At 39.5% G+C, this 19,107-nt stretch overlaps 1 protein-coding gene across 1 annotated transcript in view; it reads right to left on the bottom strand.

Annotated features, from left to right (window-relative positions):
- LOC124788278 (rac GTPase-activating protein 1) overlaps positions 1-19,107 on the bottom strand; it is a 138,038-nt gene that overhangs the window by 14,330 nt on the left and 104,601 nt on the right. The window contains exons 8-10 of the mRNA XM_047255505.1: positions 6,581-6,727; positions 1,813-2,063; positions 1,446-1,578 (exon numbers count right to left, since the gene is read on the bottom strand). Coding sequence (XP_047111461.1) covers positions 1,446-1,578; positions 1,813-2,063; positions 6,581-6,727 — 531 coding nt within the window. The remainder of the gene's footprint in view (positions 1-1,445; positions 1,579-1,812; positions 2,064-6,580; positions 6,728-19,107) is intronic.

Here is a 19,107-nt window from a genome sequence, read left to right as displayed (position 1 = left end):
TGTGATTAGATGAATGAAGTGACTGATGCTTGGGTGAAAAGATATTTGCTTGAGATGACTCTGGCACTCAAATGTTTTGCTTGTTATGGACAATGCACCTGCCCATTCTTCAGGCCCACAAGACCACCTCCTTGAAGAATTTCAATCCATCAAGGTGCAATTTCTGCCTCCCAAACTACTCAGTTACCCCAGCCTATGGGCCAGCGGATTATTTCTAACACGAAAGCTCTATACTAGAGCACTCTTCGAGCATTGCTTTGGGTTGACTGAAGTTACCGATCTCACTCTCAGAGTTCTGCAAGTATTCCCTTTGACACCATTGCCTGCATCAAGATGATCAAAAAGGTGTGAGAAGGAGTTACATCGAGAACTCTCACTTCTGCTTTGAAGAAGCTCTGCCTGGAGTGTGTTGTCCAATGTGACTCTGAGGCATTTGAGTCAGTACCTGTGGAGCCTGTAGTCAACAAGATTGTGTCTTTGGCCAAGAGCTTGGGACTAGGAATGGTTAACAATGATATCAATAAGCTTGTGGAAGATCACAACCGAAAAATGACCACTGAAGAGCTTATGGAGTTGCCGTATGTTTCACAGCAGGAAGTTTTGGAGAGGAGCTTTTCAAAAGAGGAGAGGAGGTGGAGGCGGTAACAGAAAAGTGGCAATCTTCTGGCACAATAAGAGAAATACTGAAAGCATGGGAATCGATTGCATCATACGTTGAAAATCATCACCCCAATCAAGCAGTGGCTAAGCGCACTACAAATTTATTTGACGATAATTCTGTGTCACATTTATGCAAAGTGTTGAAGCATTGGCAGAAACAAATGACTATAGATAGCATCCTAGAAAAGAGAGAATTAGTTATATATCATGTTTAATGAAGTACATAATACTGTATGTATAATTTTCTATGAATAAATGGCACGAATAAGACAAAACTTTTAGTACTTGTTCCGCATGGAACACTTTGTCGTATTTTACATTAATTTATACGGAATATATAGTTTCGCGTAACAAGTTTTGCAGTATGAGTAAGATTCTGGAACAGTGTAGTTGCCAGAATTGTAGCTGCCTGTAATGCGATTCAAAACACACCAGGGATATTTGTATGGGTGCATCAGAATCTGGTTCACCAATGTCATGCTTGCATTGATGTTGGTGGCCATCAGTTTTAGCACATTTTGTAAGGTACAGTTATGTTCATTGTGTCAGTGATATTATTTGTAGTTAACTGTAACTAATGTAAATAAAAAAAGTACACAGCAATGCGATTTTATTCCTATTATCTCCTTCAGTTGGCTTTTCTGACGCCAGGTTTCCTGCCTGAAATTGTTCAATGGAGCATCCTTTATGTCCTGTTAGTTAAATTTTTGTGCACTCTTGTGTAAACACCCTGTAGAAATCACATCTACAAGATGTAAAACTGTCTTACATAAAGTAACACTTACTGGAACTAGCTGCTTTGATTCTGTCATCACTGCCATTGGTTCCGGTTCTTGAGAAGAGAAACCAATTAACGTAGGACCAAATACCTTGGCAAGATTTGATGCAGGCATTTTGCACTCTGGGCACTCTGACACTCTGCAACCAGATTTTGTCACAATTTAATAATGAAAACTTAGCTTTAGTAGTCACACTACAATGTTCTACTCAAATTCCTCCTTGCCCCAAACTTCAACACCTAAACCCTCACACAATGTACTGTATAACTATCACGCACCAACGACTTAACACTAAAATATTCCAAACATTGTTCCTTAATGGAATGCCTTGAAGCAGGTAACAGGTGCAAACTACTATTACAGCTGTACTTACTTTTGAAGGTGCAGAATCATAAATGCCAGTGTATCTCTGTTGGGCTGTGGCAATTCTGAAATAAGTTGATATAATGCTGAGTTTCTTTCTGTGAGATCTTTTATATCCACAGTCCGAATAAATTCTGGCCACAGAGAGTAGGTTACAAGTGGTTCCTTCAACGAACGTAGAAAATCCTTTATTGTCCCACAGATAACAGGAATTTCAACCCCAGAAAGGTTTGGGACGCCTCGTGCACGTAAGAATTTCTCCTGCATAAAGATATAAATGCATATCAACAACCTCTGGCTTACAATTATCAGTGTAACCCATGGTTAAAAACAATAATTTACAAAATGATAACTACCCAAAATTGATATAAAAATAACATAAAACAACATTCTATAAGTGAAAAAATATCATTAGTGTGGCATATAACATGAATTTTAGTTACACACAGCAGCAAGCATTCTAGTAAATGAAGTGAAGATTATAAAACCAAGCTAGAATTTGTGCAGATTAACAGCCTTGTCCGCCCCTGGTAGCGCGATGGAATGTCATACCTAACGGCCAGGGTACGATTCCCGGCTGGGTCGGAGATTTTCTCCACTCAGGGATTGGATGTTGTGTTGTCCTTATCATCATTTCATCTCCATCGCCACGTAAGACGCCGAAGTGGCGTCCACTGAGAAGGATTGCACAAGGCGAACGGTCTACCCGATGGGAGGCCCTAGCCACATGGCATTTCCATTAACAGCCTTGAGATGGAGAGGGGGTTAGGGCCACAGGTAATAAAAGTTTTCACACTGGAATAGTGTGTGTTACAACTTTGTTATGTAAGTGTTAGAAGACTGGATAATCAATAATTCTGTTATTTCAAGCAATAATGGATAGCAATATGATCCCATAAAGGTGTATAGACAAAAGCTCTGATTATTTTACTACAAATTAGTTCCAATGTATCTGTATTTATGGAAAACCTTTAGACTAATTACACAGGGATCTTGCCGGCTGAAATGACATACACGGAGTGGCATAGTACAGTACAGAATATGAAGAGCATGGTCTACTGACTACAAATGATACCTTCCAAAAAATTATTCAATGGTAATATAATTAGAGTACTAAGAGGAACTTAACATCAGTGACAATAGGATTCCTGCCTTGTGTAAATTTAAAATGCCAGCACGCTTCAACATCTCCGTGCTGTGCAACACTGACATGGAGATTGAGTATGGCAGTGCAGTATCATCTCTGGTTGTTTCAGTATACACAAGTTTCCTGTGCTAAGGGGAAGGTTTCTAAATGTAACACTCATCAGGACATATTCTTTATACAGGATAGAAAACAAACACACACACACGGAAACTTCATTAAGAGAATAATGTCGAGTCCAGCCAATATAGCCAGACGTGATAATTTCGCCATGCTGGTAGTGCTATATCCTACTATATTGAGTGTTTTCAGTGCACTAGTTCCATGGAGTATGTTTGGTTCATAAGTCTTAATGACACCTTTATTAAGATATTTCCAATAGTCATCACCTCTTACTTGTAATAAGTAAAGTAGTTAATATGTTTGACAAGATAAAATGGAATGATTAGACAGAGGAAACCAAGTTCACTTGCGGAGTGCAACTGAAGAAAAACTAGAACAGTTCAAAAAAGATCAGTGTTCATTATGAGGGCTGAAGTGCACATATCCAGATGTGGAAGCACACTTGCTTGATTTTGTAGTGCAAAACAGGAAATGTGAGTATGCTGCTGCAACTGAAACAATTCAAATAAAAGGTTGCAAAATGGCACGTAAAAGAAACATTTCGCCACTGGAATTTAAAAGTTCATATGGGAGGGTTTGGCAATTTATGGAATGAAGTAATATATCCACTAGTCACAGAACTACAACTACGCAAAAACTGCCTCAAGCTTACAAAAAGAATTTTATATCTTTCCAGCATTTGGGGATCTTACGCGGCAAAAATTTTTATTTACATTCCCAAATAAGGGAATGCAGACCGAACACTTGTCTCTCGACATGCTAAACAGCACTACAGTAAATAACATAGGGGAATGTAGTGCGCAAAAATGTACAGCTGTTGCCGAACAGCAGCGGTTTCTTTTTCAAGAACAGCTACTATATCTGCGAACAAGGTATACCTTTTCCTGCTATTTTCGTCTTAAGTCTTTGATGGTTTGTAAAAAGTAATTGCAGTAACTTGTAATGGTATTAGTTTCAATAAAGATGTGTGTATATGTCATTCTGAAATTGATGATTTATGATCTGAGGGGAACAAATCTAAATTACAGGCCACACCATGATTTTTCAAGACAAAAGCAAGGGAAGAAGTGTGGTGTACATTTGCGCAAATACGGGACATAATATTTTTAATTGAGATTTTAATTTTTTGTAGGTACATGTCTGCAGGCCTGGTACACTGAAATCCTCATACCACAGGACCACAGAATACCAATACAGCACGCAAACAAAACAAAATAGCACTGCCCATTCATAAAGTGGTGTATAATGCTGTAATTCATGTTTGGCAGCACTGGTAATGTTGCAGCTCCATCAAGCAATCCAGGAGACGTCTTTTAAGAGTTATGGATTGACTGGACAACTACAACCATTTCCATTACTGCCAGAAACAAATTACAGCATGATACTCCATTTTATTGGTGTACAGCAAACACAAGATTTTTCCAAGCTTGACTGTGGTTAAAAACTTTTGTTGCTATATCCAGGTTTTGTCACGATCAGATAACCCAACTGACAACTTTGCTCAACTTGGGCAAGATGGTGTGACAGCATTTTTACTTTTGAGTAAAATTATAATGGTCTAACTGTTATTGTCTGGAATTTTGTAACCACAGGGTTCACTACAGACCTGTTACATGGCAACTGGCATACACAAAATTGGTGAAATTCCACGTCTTTGCTTCATGTGAGAAATGTTAACCATGCCAGAGCTGCACCCATTGCTGAAGACTATATGCGTCTCGTCACCTGTAGTGTTTAAGCTCAGCCACTTTGTAGCAATTCTGGATGTGTAGAGTGTTGCATTGTCCTACTGTAATTGCTCAAGTACATCAGAATGCACAATGGACATGAATGGATGAAGTGATCAGACTGGATGCTTACGTACCTGTCACCTGTCAGAGTTGTATGGTGGTTTTGTTGGGCCCAGACAAGGCGAAAAGCTTTGTGTTGTGCAATTATCAAGGGTACACAAGAGGGCCTTAGGCTCCAAAAGCACATACTGATGATTTTTCTGTTGACTGTTTCGCACGCTGACACTTGTTTATGGCCCAGCATTGAAATCTGCAGCAATTTGTGGAAGGGTTGAACATCTGTCATGTTGAATAGTTCTGTTCAGTTGATGCTGGTCCTGTTCTTGCAAGATCTTTTGGCTGCTGCGATGGTGGAGATTTGATGTTTTACCAGATTCCTGATAGTCACTTTACACTCGTGAAATGGTTGTACGGGCAAATCCCCATTTCATCGCTATGTCGGAGATGCTGTATCCCATCACTCGTGCGCCAACTATAACACCACATTCAAACTCACTTTACTCTTGATAGCCTACCATTGTACCAGCAGTAATTGGTCTAACAACTGCACCAGACACTTGTCTTACATAGGCGTTGCCAAACGCAGCGCCTTATTCTGCCTGTTTACATATCTCTATATTTGAATACGCATGCCTATACCAGTTTCTTTGGCACTTCAGTGTATATTAAGGTAAAATTTACATGCATATGTTTGTTATGCTTTGAAGAACTGTCAGATAGGCATTTTATCATCCAGCCTTCCATGTACTTTTGTAGGGAAAGAGTAATTAAACAATCACCTAACTTATTAAAATAACTCTACATGTCATGAATATTTAAGGATGGTCAGCAAGGCTGGTGATGCAACTGAAACATGACAAAATTTTAGAGAGGCCACAAAATTCTAAAGGTGTGGAAAAAATCTGTGGTATGTGCACTCTTCTGCCAAAACTATTAGCGGCTTGTTACACCAACAGTTAAGTGCCACATTGATTATGCTGGTAACTGAGTATTGTATTGGCAAATTGTGTGGACGCTTGCGTGGTTGCAGCTTTGGCGTGGTTTACAGTCCACACACCCAGTAAAGACATGGAATTACAGTAATTTTGTGCATGCCAGTTGTCATGAAACAGGTCAGTAGTGCACCATGTGTTAACAAAATTACAGATAGTAACAGTTAAACCACTAAAATTTTTCTCAAAAGTAAAAGAACGGAATGTACTGTCTTCTAATGATCTTCAAAAAGTTAACAACAAAACAGTAACACTAAGGCGTGAGCCAAAAAGGATTATAAAATATAAACTAGACCATGCTCTTTGTGGCTTGTAAGTATGGAATTCAAACATATCATAAAATTATTTACTTTGCAATCATTAAAATAGAAATGAATGACAATTTTGCCAAAAAAATACAGAGAATACTAAAATGGTTTTATTGTGTCACCTTAAAATGTATACCATAAGGATCAAACTATAATATTGTCAAAATCACTATTTTTTCAAAGAGAGAGAGAGAGAGAGAGAGAGATAGAGAGAGAGAGAGAGAGAGAGAGAGAGAGAGAGAGAGAAGCTGGTGTATCCCAACAGCTATTGGAGAAAACTAATAATCCAAGAGCAAACTTGTTCAACACGTTATGTACAGCAACCACCAGAATAGTTACTGACCAAATATACCAATATTTTTAATAGAGAACAGCACTTAAGAGAAAATTTCTTATTGGTTCAAACTAAAAATAATTTTACCCTTAGCATTCGAACATCTCTATCAGAACCAGGAACACGGTAGAGTCCAACTTCATTCAATCCCCTTGCTTCCACTTCCTTCACACAATGCAGAATGAGAGCTGGTATCATCGGTGGTGTTGGTGGCGCGAAATCCGCAATGGAGCCCTAAGAGAGAATGCAACAATATGAAATGCATTACTAGTCTTTACATCATCCAAAGTAAAGAATGCCAATTGGTTCAAGTTTTCTTAATGGCGTAAAATCTTTTCCCAAGGGGATAAAACTGATCAGTTCAATGCACAATCTGATTCAACTAGCAGGTACTCATATGAGTTACCTCAAGAAATTATTCTAACATTTTAAACTTCCAAACAGATTAAAAGTGTATTCCAGAGCATGGCTAGAACCTGGAACAGGTATTGTCAAACTTTTTTCTCAAGAGCCAATATTGACACCGTGGGGCTGCACTTCAGGCAGCATATATCCAATCTTAGTATTAACTGGTGACCTGCACAATTTACTATGTTATGAATCACAATAGACTAGATGTAGTAATATTAATCTGCACCATTTGGAACACTATGAGTGAACTGTTCTTTGTTTAAGATTACTGTCACCCTCAGTAATCCAAAGTTTTGACACTGTAGTTGCCGGATTAAGTGGTGTACTGTCTGTGTGGGGAAAATTATTGATTAATAAAAGTAATTATATTTAAATGCATTACGTCTTATGTGACACAAACATAGATGATGAAATTCCCTCTACCTTCTAGCTGTGGCAAGTGATTTAAAATGCTTGAGCTTTTGGCTGAGTACTTCTTAGCCATTGTCAAGTAGCATCACCATGGCTGAGGAGTATCGGATAAAAGCTTATGGATTTTAAACCATGTAATGCGGCTGGAAGCTTGAGAGAATTTTATAAGTATATCTACCTGTGAAACCATTCAGTCATATATAACAAGCATAAATGTTTACTACGCACGTTCAATGTAATTTTTGTTCTACCCATTGCATTTTATTACAACAACCATAATAGTTTCACATTCCTTGCTACAAATATGTATCACTTTCTTTATAAAGCACATTAGAGAATCAATGTTATTTAAATGTCAAAATTTATACCATAGCACCTCATCAGTACGAGTCACACACACCTGTGATTTATCATTACTGAAAGATGAACAACAAAACAAAATACCTCTCACTTCCTCTAACCCTGCAGTAGCCACACTATGTACCCCTCTGCCCCTGAAAGAAGTGGTCAACTTGACTTAAGCCCATCTTAATATATTACACCCCCCCCCCCCCCCCCAGTATTTTTGTTTGTTACTGAGCAGGGAAGGTACAAAAATGGTACGCTCAATCTTAGTTGACCTAGGATTGATTTGACTGTTAGTTGCTATATGCAAATTTCAAGGCATGTATTCAAATTAAGTACTGCTTCAGAAAAAAAACCTCATAAAAACATTTTCATTACATGTTTATTTTTATTTTAATGCCTTGTGCACTGTCCACTACTGTTTCAAGACTGTCACTACTTTACAAGGTGTATTCTTTTTCCTGCGATCAGAAGAAAATTATCTCAGTAGAGCCGTGGTACCACTGAGTTAGTGGACTGTTGTCTGGCTCCACTGGCTGAAGTGTAGTATCGACTATCCCTCTTGCGGCCCCAGTTGGTATCTGCGAGTTGTATCCTTAGAAGGTCTTTGCTTGCTGTTATATATAAGGGGTTCGCGGGCCCCAGAGGCAGGTATGAAGTTAGGGGATTGGTGGTAGTGTTGCAACAAGAGGTGGTCACGAGGTCCGAGCGGCCGAAGCCATAAGCTGCCAAAGGAGGGCCTGTGCAGAGCCAAAATACCGGAGTACTTCACCGGAGTCAGCATCTACAAGCAGCAGACCAACACCCTGTCGGTTGGGTAGCACAACATTCATGTTGGGCGACCGCTCCATGGCCTCGCTGCTCTCTTCTACCTGGCTTTCATCGGCACCACTCAGTAAAGGCTGCGATGCACTCTGGACCCACAGACCTGCTTGCTGATAAAGGGGAGTAACATTCTGTAATCCTCGTGGTGATTTGTTTCATTGACTATCTGCCCGACTTCTTATTTTCTGGTTTGTACCCAACCCTAAATGTTCTAATTGTTTGTAAATACAGCCAGGTCAATTTTACTAAGCACAGGTTGCTGTTAAAAGAGGGACCTTATGGTTAGATTTAGCTGTTAACCAGTTCAATTATTTGATTGTAATTGCATTTATCAGTCATTACTTATAATCTGATCAAGCTGTTGTATTAAACTATTCGTTTCCGTATTTGAAAGAACGAGTCATTATTGGTGTATTTTAGCTTGTGGTTCCGTCGAGTGAGTTCTCTTGTAATAAGTGTCCACAAGTGATGTTTGAACACGTTTCTTCAGAGCAGTCTTAATAACTGACTATCAGTTTAACCTTGAAAATATTAACAACCAACTGTCACCAGGGCTTTAGTCAACTGTCAGAAGGGAGGGGTTGGGGTCCAGTCGCATCTTGGTTGCCGACTGAATATAAGAGGTTGGTTGCTTTGAAGTAGGCCTTATCATTGTCATATAGTTTGCTAATCTGTTTAACCTTTAAGCACAGGTGTCCACCTTAGCCCCGAACCTTTCGACATACAGCTTTCAAATTAAAAGTGAAGTAATTTGTTTTGAGTAATTGAATCACTCTTGTCAGCAATGGTGCTTACATAGTTTTCATGTGTTGCAGAGGGGCAGTTAAAAAGACAGACAGTGTCCAGCACAGCAGTAAACACCGATGTTCACCCGATAATGGGCGGGCTCCAGATCCAGCCATCTTGTAATCATTGTCATTTTGGAATACAGCACTTCAGATTTCTTTTTCAGAGATTAAAAACTTATTCACCTTAAGGTTTAAGGTCAAAAGAATTTTGCAAATTTGTTCATTTTGTTAAAAAAAATTATGGTTAAAAGCTTCGATTATGTAATAGAAACTTCCCCTTCAAGGGAAGATGGGGCAGCCTTCCCGGGATAAATGCTTAGGGGAGCTTGCCCTGCATTTCCTAGGTCCATATTCCATTGTCAAAATTCTAAGCCCAGTCAATCTTTTTGTCAGGGACCTGGGAAAGGGCAAGCTCATAAGGGTTCATCTCAGTCAGTTTAAACATTCTAGCAGAGTGAGGGGTTCTCAGCCCCTTGCTAGGGTTCTGAAGATGCATCATAAGCAGTGCACTATTGCAATACCACCGGAGATAATAGGCATTAATTTTCAAGCACAGAATACTCAAATTTTTAGGTTCTTAGTATTTAAAACATTTTACGAGGATGAGACGACAGGAATTATTTCCTGTACCAATAACTGATTCACAGAAGTTGTCCGAAAAGAAACTTCCCATATTCCTACAGAGATAGTACCAGCAAAAAATAGGTAACCGTTGACTCATCACCAAGCCACTTCTTGTAGAACTGGAAATATAGTGAATAAACTGATGGCAAGACAATAGGTAGTTTCTTATTACCTGTCACAACAAACTTACACATGGAACACTTTGAAGCAAGGGCACTAGAAGCTGCCACGTTGAAACCTTTGTGTTTCTATTGGTGTGGCTACATGGAGTGTAAAAGCTTCAAGATTTCCTAGAGCATTTGAGCACTATCCACTGTAACATAAAATTATCCACTGTAATGTAAAATTCGTAATGAAGCTTGAAAAGTGAGCTAATTAATTTTCCTCGATGTGTCAGTTAAGAGAATACCGGATGGATCCCTGGGTGACAGAATATACACAAAAATTACACCTACAACTGGTGATCCAAAGGAATGGGTACTAAGAACATCAAACTAAACGGTTAACAATCAAAATGAAGAATTGGGGGGGGGGGGGGGGTAAGGTTTCAGACAGACTGAGGAATGGAAGCCCAAAAATCACTTATCTACCTTGTGCTGGCCCAATATCTGCAAACATTGGTAGAATACTGTGGAAACATGGCATCCAACGTATTTTTTCCTTCAACAAAGATAAAAAGTATTCTTTGTTCTATTAAAGATGATCTATCCGTGAAATATGGTGAGACCAGTGCTGTGGTGTAAACACCAAGTTTCTGGGACAGCGTAATTAGAGTCTATCGAAATAAAAATATCAGAAAACCTAATAAACACGAATGGAAGTTTCATTTAAATATTACTTGGGGTCTGGGACTCCATTTATTAAAATCTCGCCAACTGCCACACACGAGTCTGAAAACGCAGAGGGAATTTGTGTTTCATGGAGTATCAGTGTCTTCTCTGTAAAAACAGAGTATCAAAGGGCTCAGCAGACATCAGGACTCTAACTCTGCTTTAAACGGCAGTTTGAGACCAACAACAGCTCACAGCCTGGTTGAGCCCAGGCAGTGAGTACACACAGCAGCAAAACTCGCAGCACCTGAAGAAGAGTTTACAAAACAGTAGCCAAAACTGTTATGCAGAGACTGTCAACAGTCATTCCTTAATTTATTGATGAAGGTCAGTCGCACAGTCCTGGGGCAAGTATTCTACAGACTAATTGAATACAAAGATATAAAATCAGTAACTTCCACAACTATAATGAGAAGAAGCTTCTCCCCTCCCCCATTTTCCCCGACTTTCATAAAACAGTCTGTCAAGCTCCAACAGACAATTTTCTTAACATTCCACAGAGTCAATCACAATCACCTGATAATAACAATGAAGAACATGGATCTCATTGACAACAACATGGAAGTGTTGACAAATATGATAACTGGAACTACATGAAAATTTATGTAAATGGATGATCATCTAAAGAAATAAGAATAAAATGTCAAGACCCCAAAGGAAGTCTTCTATCAATATCAATTTTTGTTATCTTACCACAACTTATGATCATAACAAAAAATTGTCACAAATAACAATTCTTGAACAAAATTTCAAAATGAGAGCTTATGCAACTGATGTTCCAGTGTTAATAAAAATGCTGATGGCATGGATCTTCTTGAGGAAGAAGGAAGGAACTGTTTAACAACAACCTGCACACTCCATGCAGACAGAGGGCGGCTTGAGCTCAGTATCCACGATGAACGAGCAGCGTGTATACAAATAGAATAAATCGCGCTTTAAAAAAAAAAAAAAAAATACACAGTGTATTACAGCACAGCTCTTTGAAGCATCAGCTCCGAAAAGTTTGCTAGATCTAACAGATACAGAAAAGAACTATTACGAAGACCCAAAGGGACTTACTATAGAGGGCTAAGTTATTTAAAATGCTGTATGATAGGAAAACTAAACAGTACTACAAGAGACATCAATAAGGATTTGCAGGACTGAAGAAGGACATTGAAAACTAGTTTGTAAACATAATATGGAAAATGGTCTGAGAAAATTGAAATACCCAGATACATGCAAAATCTGCTTGATATAAGGCTATAAATAACATAATAAACACAAACGAAACAAATTGTGTCCAGCACACAGTTTTCATCCGCCAGAAAGTTTCATTTCAGTGCGTACCTCGCAGCAGAGTTAAAACTTTGTTCTACAAATGGAAAGCTTTACTGGACTGGACTTCTTAGTGAAACAGACAAATGTCACAAATACTCCTTAAATTATATTACATTTCACCCATCCACATGCAAGTCCTTTGTGTACTGGCCAGGCCGGTAATTCTCTCATTACTATGTCGCTTTTGAATGGTGCATAGCCCCATGTTATATCTTTTTTTGACTGACTGACCTCCCTGGCCCACAACCACAATTTTAACTGTTGTGTGGTCTGCTGGTGGAGCTACAGGTGTCTTAGAAACTAGTCATGCAATATATGATGTATCATTCGCAACTGAAGCGTACTTTCAATCTAATCAATATGATTCTCAGTTGCAGTTGTTCTTTGAATCTGCTTTTATGTCATATGGAGGAGTGGAAAATTGGAAATGAATGAGGAGAAATACAGCACTCAGCAGATGTACATATCTGGCTCGGAAATAACTATCCAACATACTTTGACCTCAAGAAATTTCCACCCGAAGAACACAAATTCAATAATGTGGCTAATGGGACAATATGTAATTTCACAGTTAATCATCATGAAATGGACATTTTCATTGACTTCTTGATGTACTATTTCTGCTAACAAAATAAGAGAAGATAAATTGTCTCAACTGGACAGCTGCTGACGCATTTCATAGCCTATCTTAAATTGCACCACATAGTGCAATGTTAAATAGCCATTAATGCAGAAGGGTGTAAGATGGAATGTAACAAGGACCACCACTGGACAGACATCAAACACCTATAGAGAAATTTATGTTCAGACAAAACTTCCCAAGCAGTACAAATCATTTTGATATTATGAGTGGTGCATTTAGACTCCATCTATGGCAACCTAGACTCAGCTCCAGAACACACACTGTCCTAAAGGAGCCTGAGGCATCTGGCAGATATCTGGACTGGGAAAACTCTTAGATTAAGGAACGCGGTAAAAAGGACGAAAGTATCTATGGGGCAATGGACCCTCTTTAGGGGGACCAAATCAATCTGCGTGCCTGCAGAGAACCACAAACTATCCAGCACTTATACATTAAATTCCAAGAGTGTAGTTGCATAAACTATTTCTTCTAATATTTTGGCTATACACTTTCCTGTTATTTTCCGGGTGAGCCGGTGCCAGAACACTACATTACAATTGCTTCTTTCTCAATCGAGTCCAAAATAGGTGAAGCCAATGCTAGAATTAATGTACAGCCTACAAATGATGCACGGAACACTGTAAGTTCACCCAGCTCCTACAGCCCAGTATGTCAGTTGTGGAAACTTATTGCCGTCAATCAGTGTCTCTGGTGCTTGCTCATCTGTGGCTATATACAGGGCTATTACAAATGATTGAAGCGATTTCATAAATTCACTGTAGCTCCATTCATTGACATATGGTCACGACACACTACAGATACGTAGAAAAACTCAAAGTATTGTTCGGCTGAAGCCGCACTTCAGGTTCCTGCCGCCAGAGCGCTCGAGAGCGCAGTGAGACAAAATGGCGACAGGAGCCGAGAAAGTATGTCGTGCTTGAAATGCACTCACATCAGTCAGTCATAACAGTGCAACGACACTTCAGGACGAAGTTCAACAAAGATCCACAAACTGCTAACTCCATTCGGCGATGATATGCGCAGTTTAAAGCTTCTGGATGCCTCTGTAAGGGGAAATCAATGGGTCGGCCTGCAGTGAGCGAAGAAACGGTTGAACGTGTGCGGGGAAGTTTCACGCGTAGCCCGCGGAAGTAGACGAATAAAGCAAGCAGGGAGCTAAACGTACCACAGCCAACGGTTTGGAAAATCTTACGGAAAAGGCTAAAGCAGAAGCCTTACCGTTTACAATTGCTACAAGCCCTGACACCGGATGACAAAGTCAAACGCTTTGAATTTTTGGCGCAGTTGCAACAGCTCATGGAAGAGGATGCGTTGAGTGCGAAACTTGTTTTCAGTGGTGAAGCAACATTTTTTCTTAATGGTGAAGTGAACAGACACAATGTGCGAATCTGGGCGGTAGAGAATCCTCACGCATTCGTGCAGCAAATTCGCAATTCACCAAAAGTTAACGTGTTTTGTGCAATCTCACGGTTTAAAGTTTACGGCCCCTTTTTCTCCTGCGAAAAAAACATTACAGGACACGTGTATCTGGACATGCTGGAAAATTGCCACAACTGGAGACCGATAGCGCCGACTTCCTCTTTCAACAGGATGGTGCTCCACCGCACTTCCATCATGATGTTCGGCATTTCTTAAACAGGAGATTGGAAAACTGATGGATCGGTCGTGGTGGAGATCATGATCAGCAATTCATGTCATGGCCTCCACACTCTCCCGACTTAACCCCATGCGATTTCTTTCAGTGGGGTTATGTGAAAGATTCAGTGTTTAAACTTCCTCTACCAAGAAACGTGCCAGAACTGCGAGCTCGCATCAACGACGCTCTCGAACTCATTGATGGGGACATGCTGCGCCGAGTGTGGGAGGAACTTGATTATCAGCTTGATGTCTGCCGAATCACTAAAGGGGCACATATCGAACATTTGTGAATGCCTAAAAAAACTTTTTGAGTTTTTGTATGCAATGCAAAGCATTGTGAAAATATCTCAAATAATAAAGTTATTGTAGAGCTGTGAAATCGCTTCAATCATTTGAAATAACCCTGTATAAGTTAGCGTAAGGAGGGCTATGCGTGAAGTGTTCAGTGAATTCGAAAGTAAAATTCTATGTACCGACTTGACAGAAAATCCTAGGAAGTTCTGGTCTTACGTTAAATCAGTAAGTGGCTCGAAACAGCATATCCAGACACTCCGGGATGATGATGGCATTGAAACAGAGGATGACACGCATAAAGCTGAAATACTAAACACCTTTTTCCAAAGCTGTTTCACAGCGGAAGACTGCACTGCAGTTCCTTCTCTAAATCCTCGCACGAACTAAAAAATTACTGACATCGAAATAAGTGTCCAAGGAATAGAAAAGCAACTGGAATCACTCAACAGAAAAAAGTCCACTGGACCTGACAGGATACCAATTCAATTCTACACAGAATGCGCGAAAGAACTTGCCCCCCTTCTAACAGCCGTGTACCGCAAGTCTCTAGAGGAACGGAAGGTTCCAAATGATTGGAAAAGAGCACAGGTAGTCCCAGTCTTTAAGAAGGGTCGTCGAGCAGATGCGCAAAACTATAGACCTATATCTCTGACGTTGATCTGTTGTAGAATTTTAGAACGTTTTTGGCTCGAGTATCATGTCGTTTTTGGAAACCCAGAATCTACTCTGGAGGAATCAACGTGGATTCCGGAAACAGCGATCGTGTGAGACCCAACTCGCTTTATTTGTTCATGAGACCCAGAAAATATTAGATACAGGCTCCCAGGTAGATGCTATTTTTCCTGACTTCCGGAAGGCGTTTGATACAGTTCCGCACTGTCGCCTGATAAACAAAGTAAGAGCCTACGGAATACCAGACCAGCTGTGTGGCTGGATTGAACAGTTTTTAGCAAACAGAACACAGCATGTTGTTCTCAATGGATCGACGTCTACAGACGTTAAAGTAACTTCTGGCGTGCCACAAGGGAGTGTTATGGGACCATTGCTTTTCACAATATATATAAATGACCTAATAGATAGTGTCGGAAGTTCCATGCGGCTTTTCGCGGATGATGCTGTAGTATACAGAGTAGTTGCAGCATTAGAAAATTGTAGCGAAATGCAGGAAGATCTGCAGCGGATAGGCACTTGGTGCAGGGAGTGGCAACTGACTCTTAACATAGACAAATGTAATGTAATGCGAATACATAGAAAGAAGGATCCTTTATTGTATGATTATATGATAGCGGAACAAACACTGGTAGCAGTTACTTCTGTAAAATATCTGGGAGTATGCGTGTGGAACGATTTGAAGTGGAATGATCATATAAAATTAGTTGTTGGTAAGGCGGGTACCAGGTTGAGATTCATTGGGAGAGTCCTTAGAAAATGTAGTCTATCAACAAAGGAGGTGGCTTACAAAACACTCGTTCGACCTATACTTGAGTATTGCCCATCAGTGTGGGATCCGTACCAGATCGGGTTGACGGTGGAGATAGAGAAGATCCAAAGAAGAGTGGCGCGTTTCGCCACAGGGTTATTTGGTAACTGTGATAGCATTACGGAGATGTTTAACAAACTCAAGTGGCAGACTCTGCAAGAGAGGCGCTCTGCATCGCGGTGTAGCTTGCTCGCCAGGTTTCGAGAGGGTGCGTTTCTGGATGAGGTATCGAATATATTGCTTCCCCTACTTATACCTCCCGAGGAGATCACGAAAGTAAAATTAGAGAGATTAGAGCGCGCACGGAGGCTTTCAGACAGTCGTTCTTCCCGCGAACCATACGCGACTGGAACAGGAAAGGGAGGTAATGACAGTGGCACGTAAAGTGCCCTCCGCCACACACCGTTGGGTGGCTTGCGGAGTATAAATGTACATGTAGATGTAGATGTATATATAGCACAGTTCATGCATATGTTTAAAAGGATGAAGAGCGTGTTGCAGCTTCAGACTGTTGGCCTGCTCCAGAGATGGCCAAAATATTGTAAGAGACAATTAAAAAGTTTCCATTCAAAGACCATTCTGTCCAGAATCAGTATGCCAATCAGGCAAAATCACCTCGAGCACTGAAGCAATCAATCCAACGCTTTGGCAGGTTTTAATATACCCATTTGGTAAAACATTGTGTCCTGCTGTACAAAGAAGTCTGTAACTACCTGCTGCATACCCTCATCTGACAGGAATAGTTGACTCTTAAGTGACCACAGGTGTGATAATCATATGGGGAGAGATCAGGACTATAGGGTGAATTCTGAAGTGGCTCCCATTTTAACTTGGTGTAACTTCCGTGTTACAAGACCTATGACGTGTAATATGAAGCAGCAGCACCATTCTGCAATGGTGGGTTTCTACAGACATTTACCGCTATACACACTGTTTTTCTCCGATGGATGTCTACTGGTCGGCAGCCAAGATTAGATTACAAAAATGTAATTAGAAAAACTCAGAGTTTCATTAATTTTAATGATCCTCAGTCATTATCATCATCAGTGTTCTGCCTAAAGGCAGGTTTTCACATGGTAGTTCTCCAGGTTGTCCTGTCTTCCGCCATCCTCTTCAGGTCTGCATAATTTCCTCTTCCCTTTATGTCATCTATCATCTTGTATCTCTTTCTTCCTCTCAGTCTTATGCCACAAACCAATCCTTCCAAAGCATCTACTAGCAAGCACTCCCTTCTCAATGAATGTCCCAACCAGTTCTTTTTCCTTTCTCTTACAACCTTCAGCAGACATCATCTCTCACCAACCCTTTCCAATCCTCAGTCAATAAACAGTAAAATTATGTATATGAATTAAAATTAAACTTCTAATATTTACAGGTTTAATACTTACATCTGCTTTAATTAAATCCGTCATTCACACAGTAACTAGTTACTTGGCTATTACAACCAAGTTTGTCAAAATTTAAAGTATAATAAACTTTGATTAAAATGGTCTACTGCACTTGTTGAGAAATTCATGGATGGAATAGGAGGAGTTGGCCACCAAAAATTCTTTTAAATTATGTTTAAATTGTGCCTTGTCTGAAACTAAACTCTTAATGGTTGCTGGTAACTTATTGAAAATGTGTTGCTGAATACTGGACTCCTTTCTGGGAGAGAAGTGATTTTAAATCTTTCAATATATTGTTCTTATTCCTAGTATTGATACTGTGTACTAAGCAGTTAGATGTAGAAAGAGATGTATTATTTGCAACAAACTTCATAAAGGAATAAATATATTGAGAAGCTGTGGTTAGTATGCCCAATTCTTTGAATAGGTTTCGACATGATGTTCTTGGATTTACACTACACATTACTCTTATTATACACTTCTGTACCCTAAAAATTTTTTCTTGGTTTGTGGAGTTACCCCAAAATATGATACCGTATGACATAATGGAGTGAAAATAAGCAAAACATGTCAGTTTTTTTTATCTCCTATGTCTGACATCATTCGCATTGCAAACACAGACTTGTTTAGGTGCTTTTGCAGTTCATTAGTATGTCGCTCCGATCTGAATTTATTATCAAGTTGTAATCCCAAGAATTTTACACTCTCAACTTCTCTTATTTCCATGCCGTCATATTTTATACACACACTAGAAGGAAATCTCTTATAAGTTCTGAACTGCATAGAGTGGGTCTTTTCAAAGTTTAACGACAGTGAATTGGGCTATGAACCACTTATTAATGTCAGTAAAAATTTGATTAGCTCCACGTTCCAAATTTGTATCTGCTTTACTATTTATTACTATTTGTATCATCTGCAAATAAGACAAACTTAGCATGTGGTAATGTAACAGATGACAGGTCATTAATATACACAAGAAAAAGTAGTGGACCTAGTATGGAACCTCGGGGAAACACCAGATGTAATTTCTTCTCAGTCAGATGATGTCTGATTGCCTACTGCTGAAGTGTTACGTAATGACAAATGTTTTCTATTAGTAAGATGTGACTGAAACCACTTTGCAGCACTACCAGTGAAGCCATATTATTTTGATTTACTTAAAAGAATGCTGTGATTCACACAGTCAAAAACCTATGACAGGTCACAGAATATTCCAGTTACCTCCAATTTGTTGTCTAATGAATTAAGGACATTTTCACTGTAAATAGCCTTCTCAATATCAGAACCCTTAAGAAACCCAAACTATGACTTTGACAGTACATTATTTTCACTAAGGTGCTTCAGAAGACACTTGAACACAACCTTTTTAAAGATTTTTGAAAAGCTGGCAAAAGTGAGATCGGTCAGTAATTTGACAGCATTTTTTTGTCCCCTTTCTTGTGGAGGGGTATAACTTCAGCATATGTATGCCAGTCCAGGAATGTTCCTGTGATAAGTGATTGATTACACGAACAACATATGACTAATCTCACACGAACACTCTTATTAACTTTGTTGGTATGTTATCATAACCACTAGAATGCTTTGATTTCAAGGACTTTATGATGGATTCTATTT

Source organism: Schistocerca piceifrons, chromosome 3 (assembly GCF_021461385.2).
Source record: "Schistocerca piceifrons isolate TAMUIC-IGC-003096 chromosome 3, iqSchPice1.1, whole genome shotgun sequence".
NCBI classification, from domain to species: domain Eukaryota; kingdom Metazoa; phylum Arthropoda; class Insecta; order Orthoptera; family Acrididae; genus Schistocerca; species Schistocerca piceifrons.
Note: the sequence above shows the minus strand (reverse complement) of the source record. Positions and strands in the feature narration are given on the sequence as shown.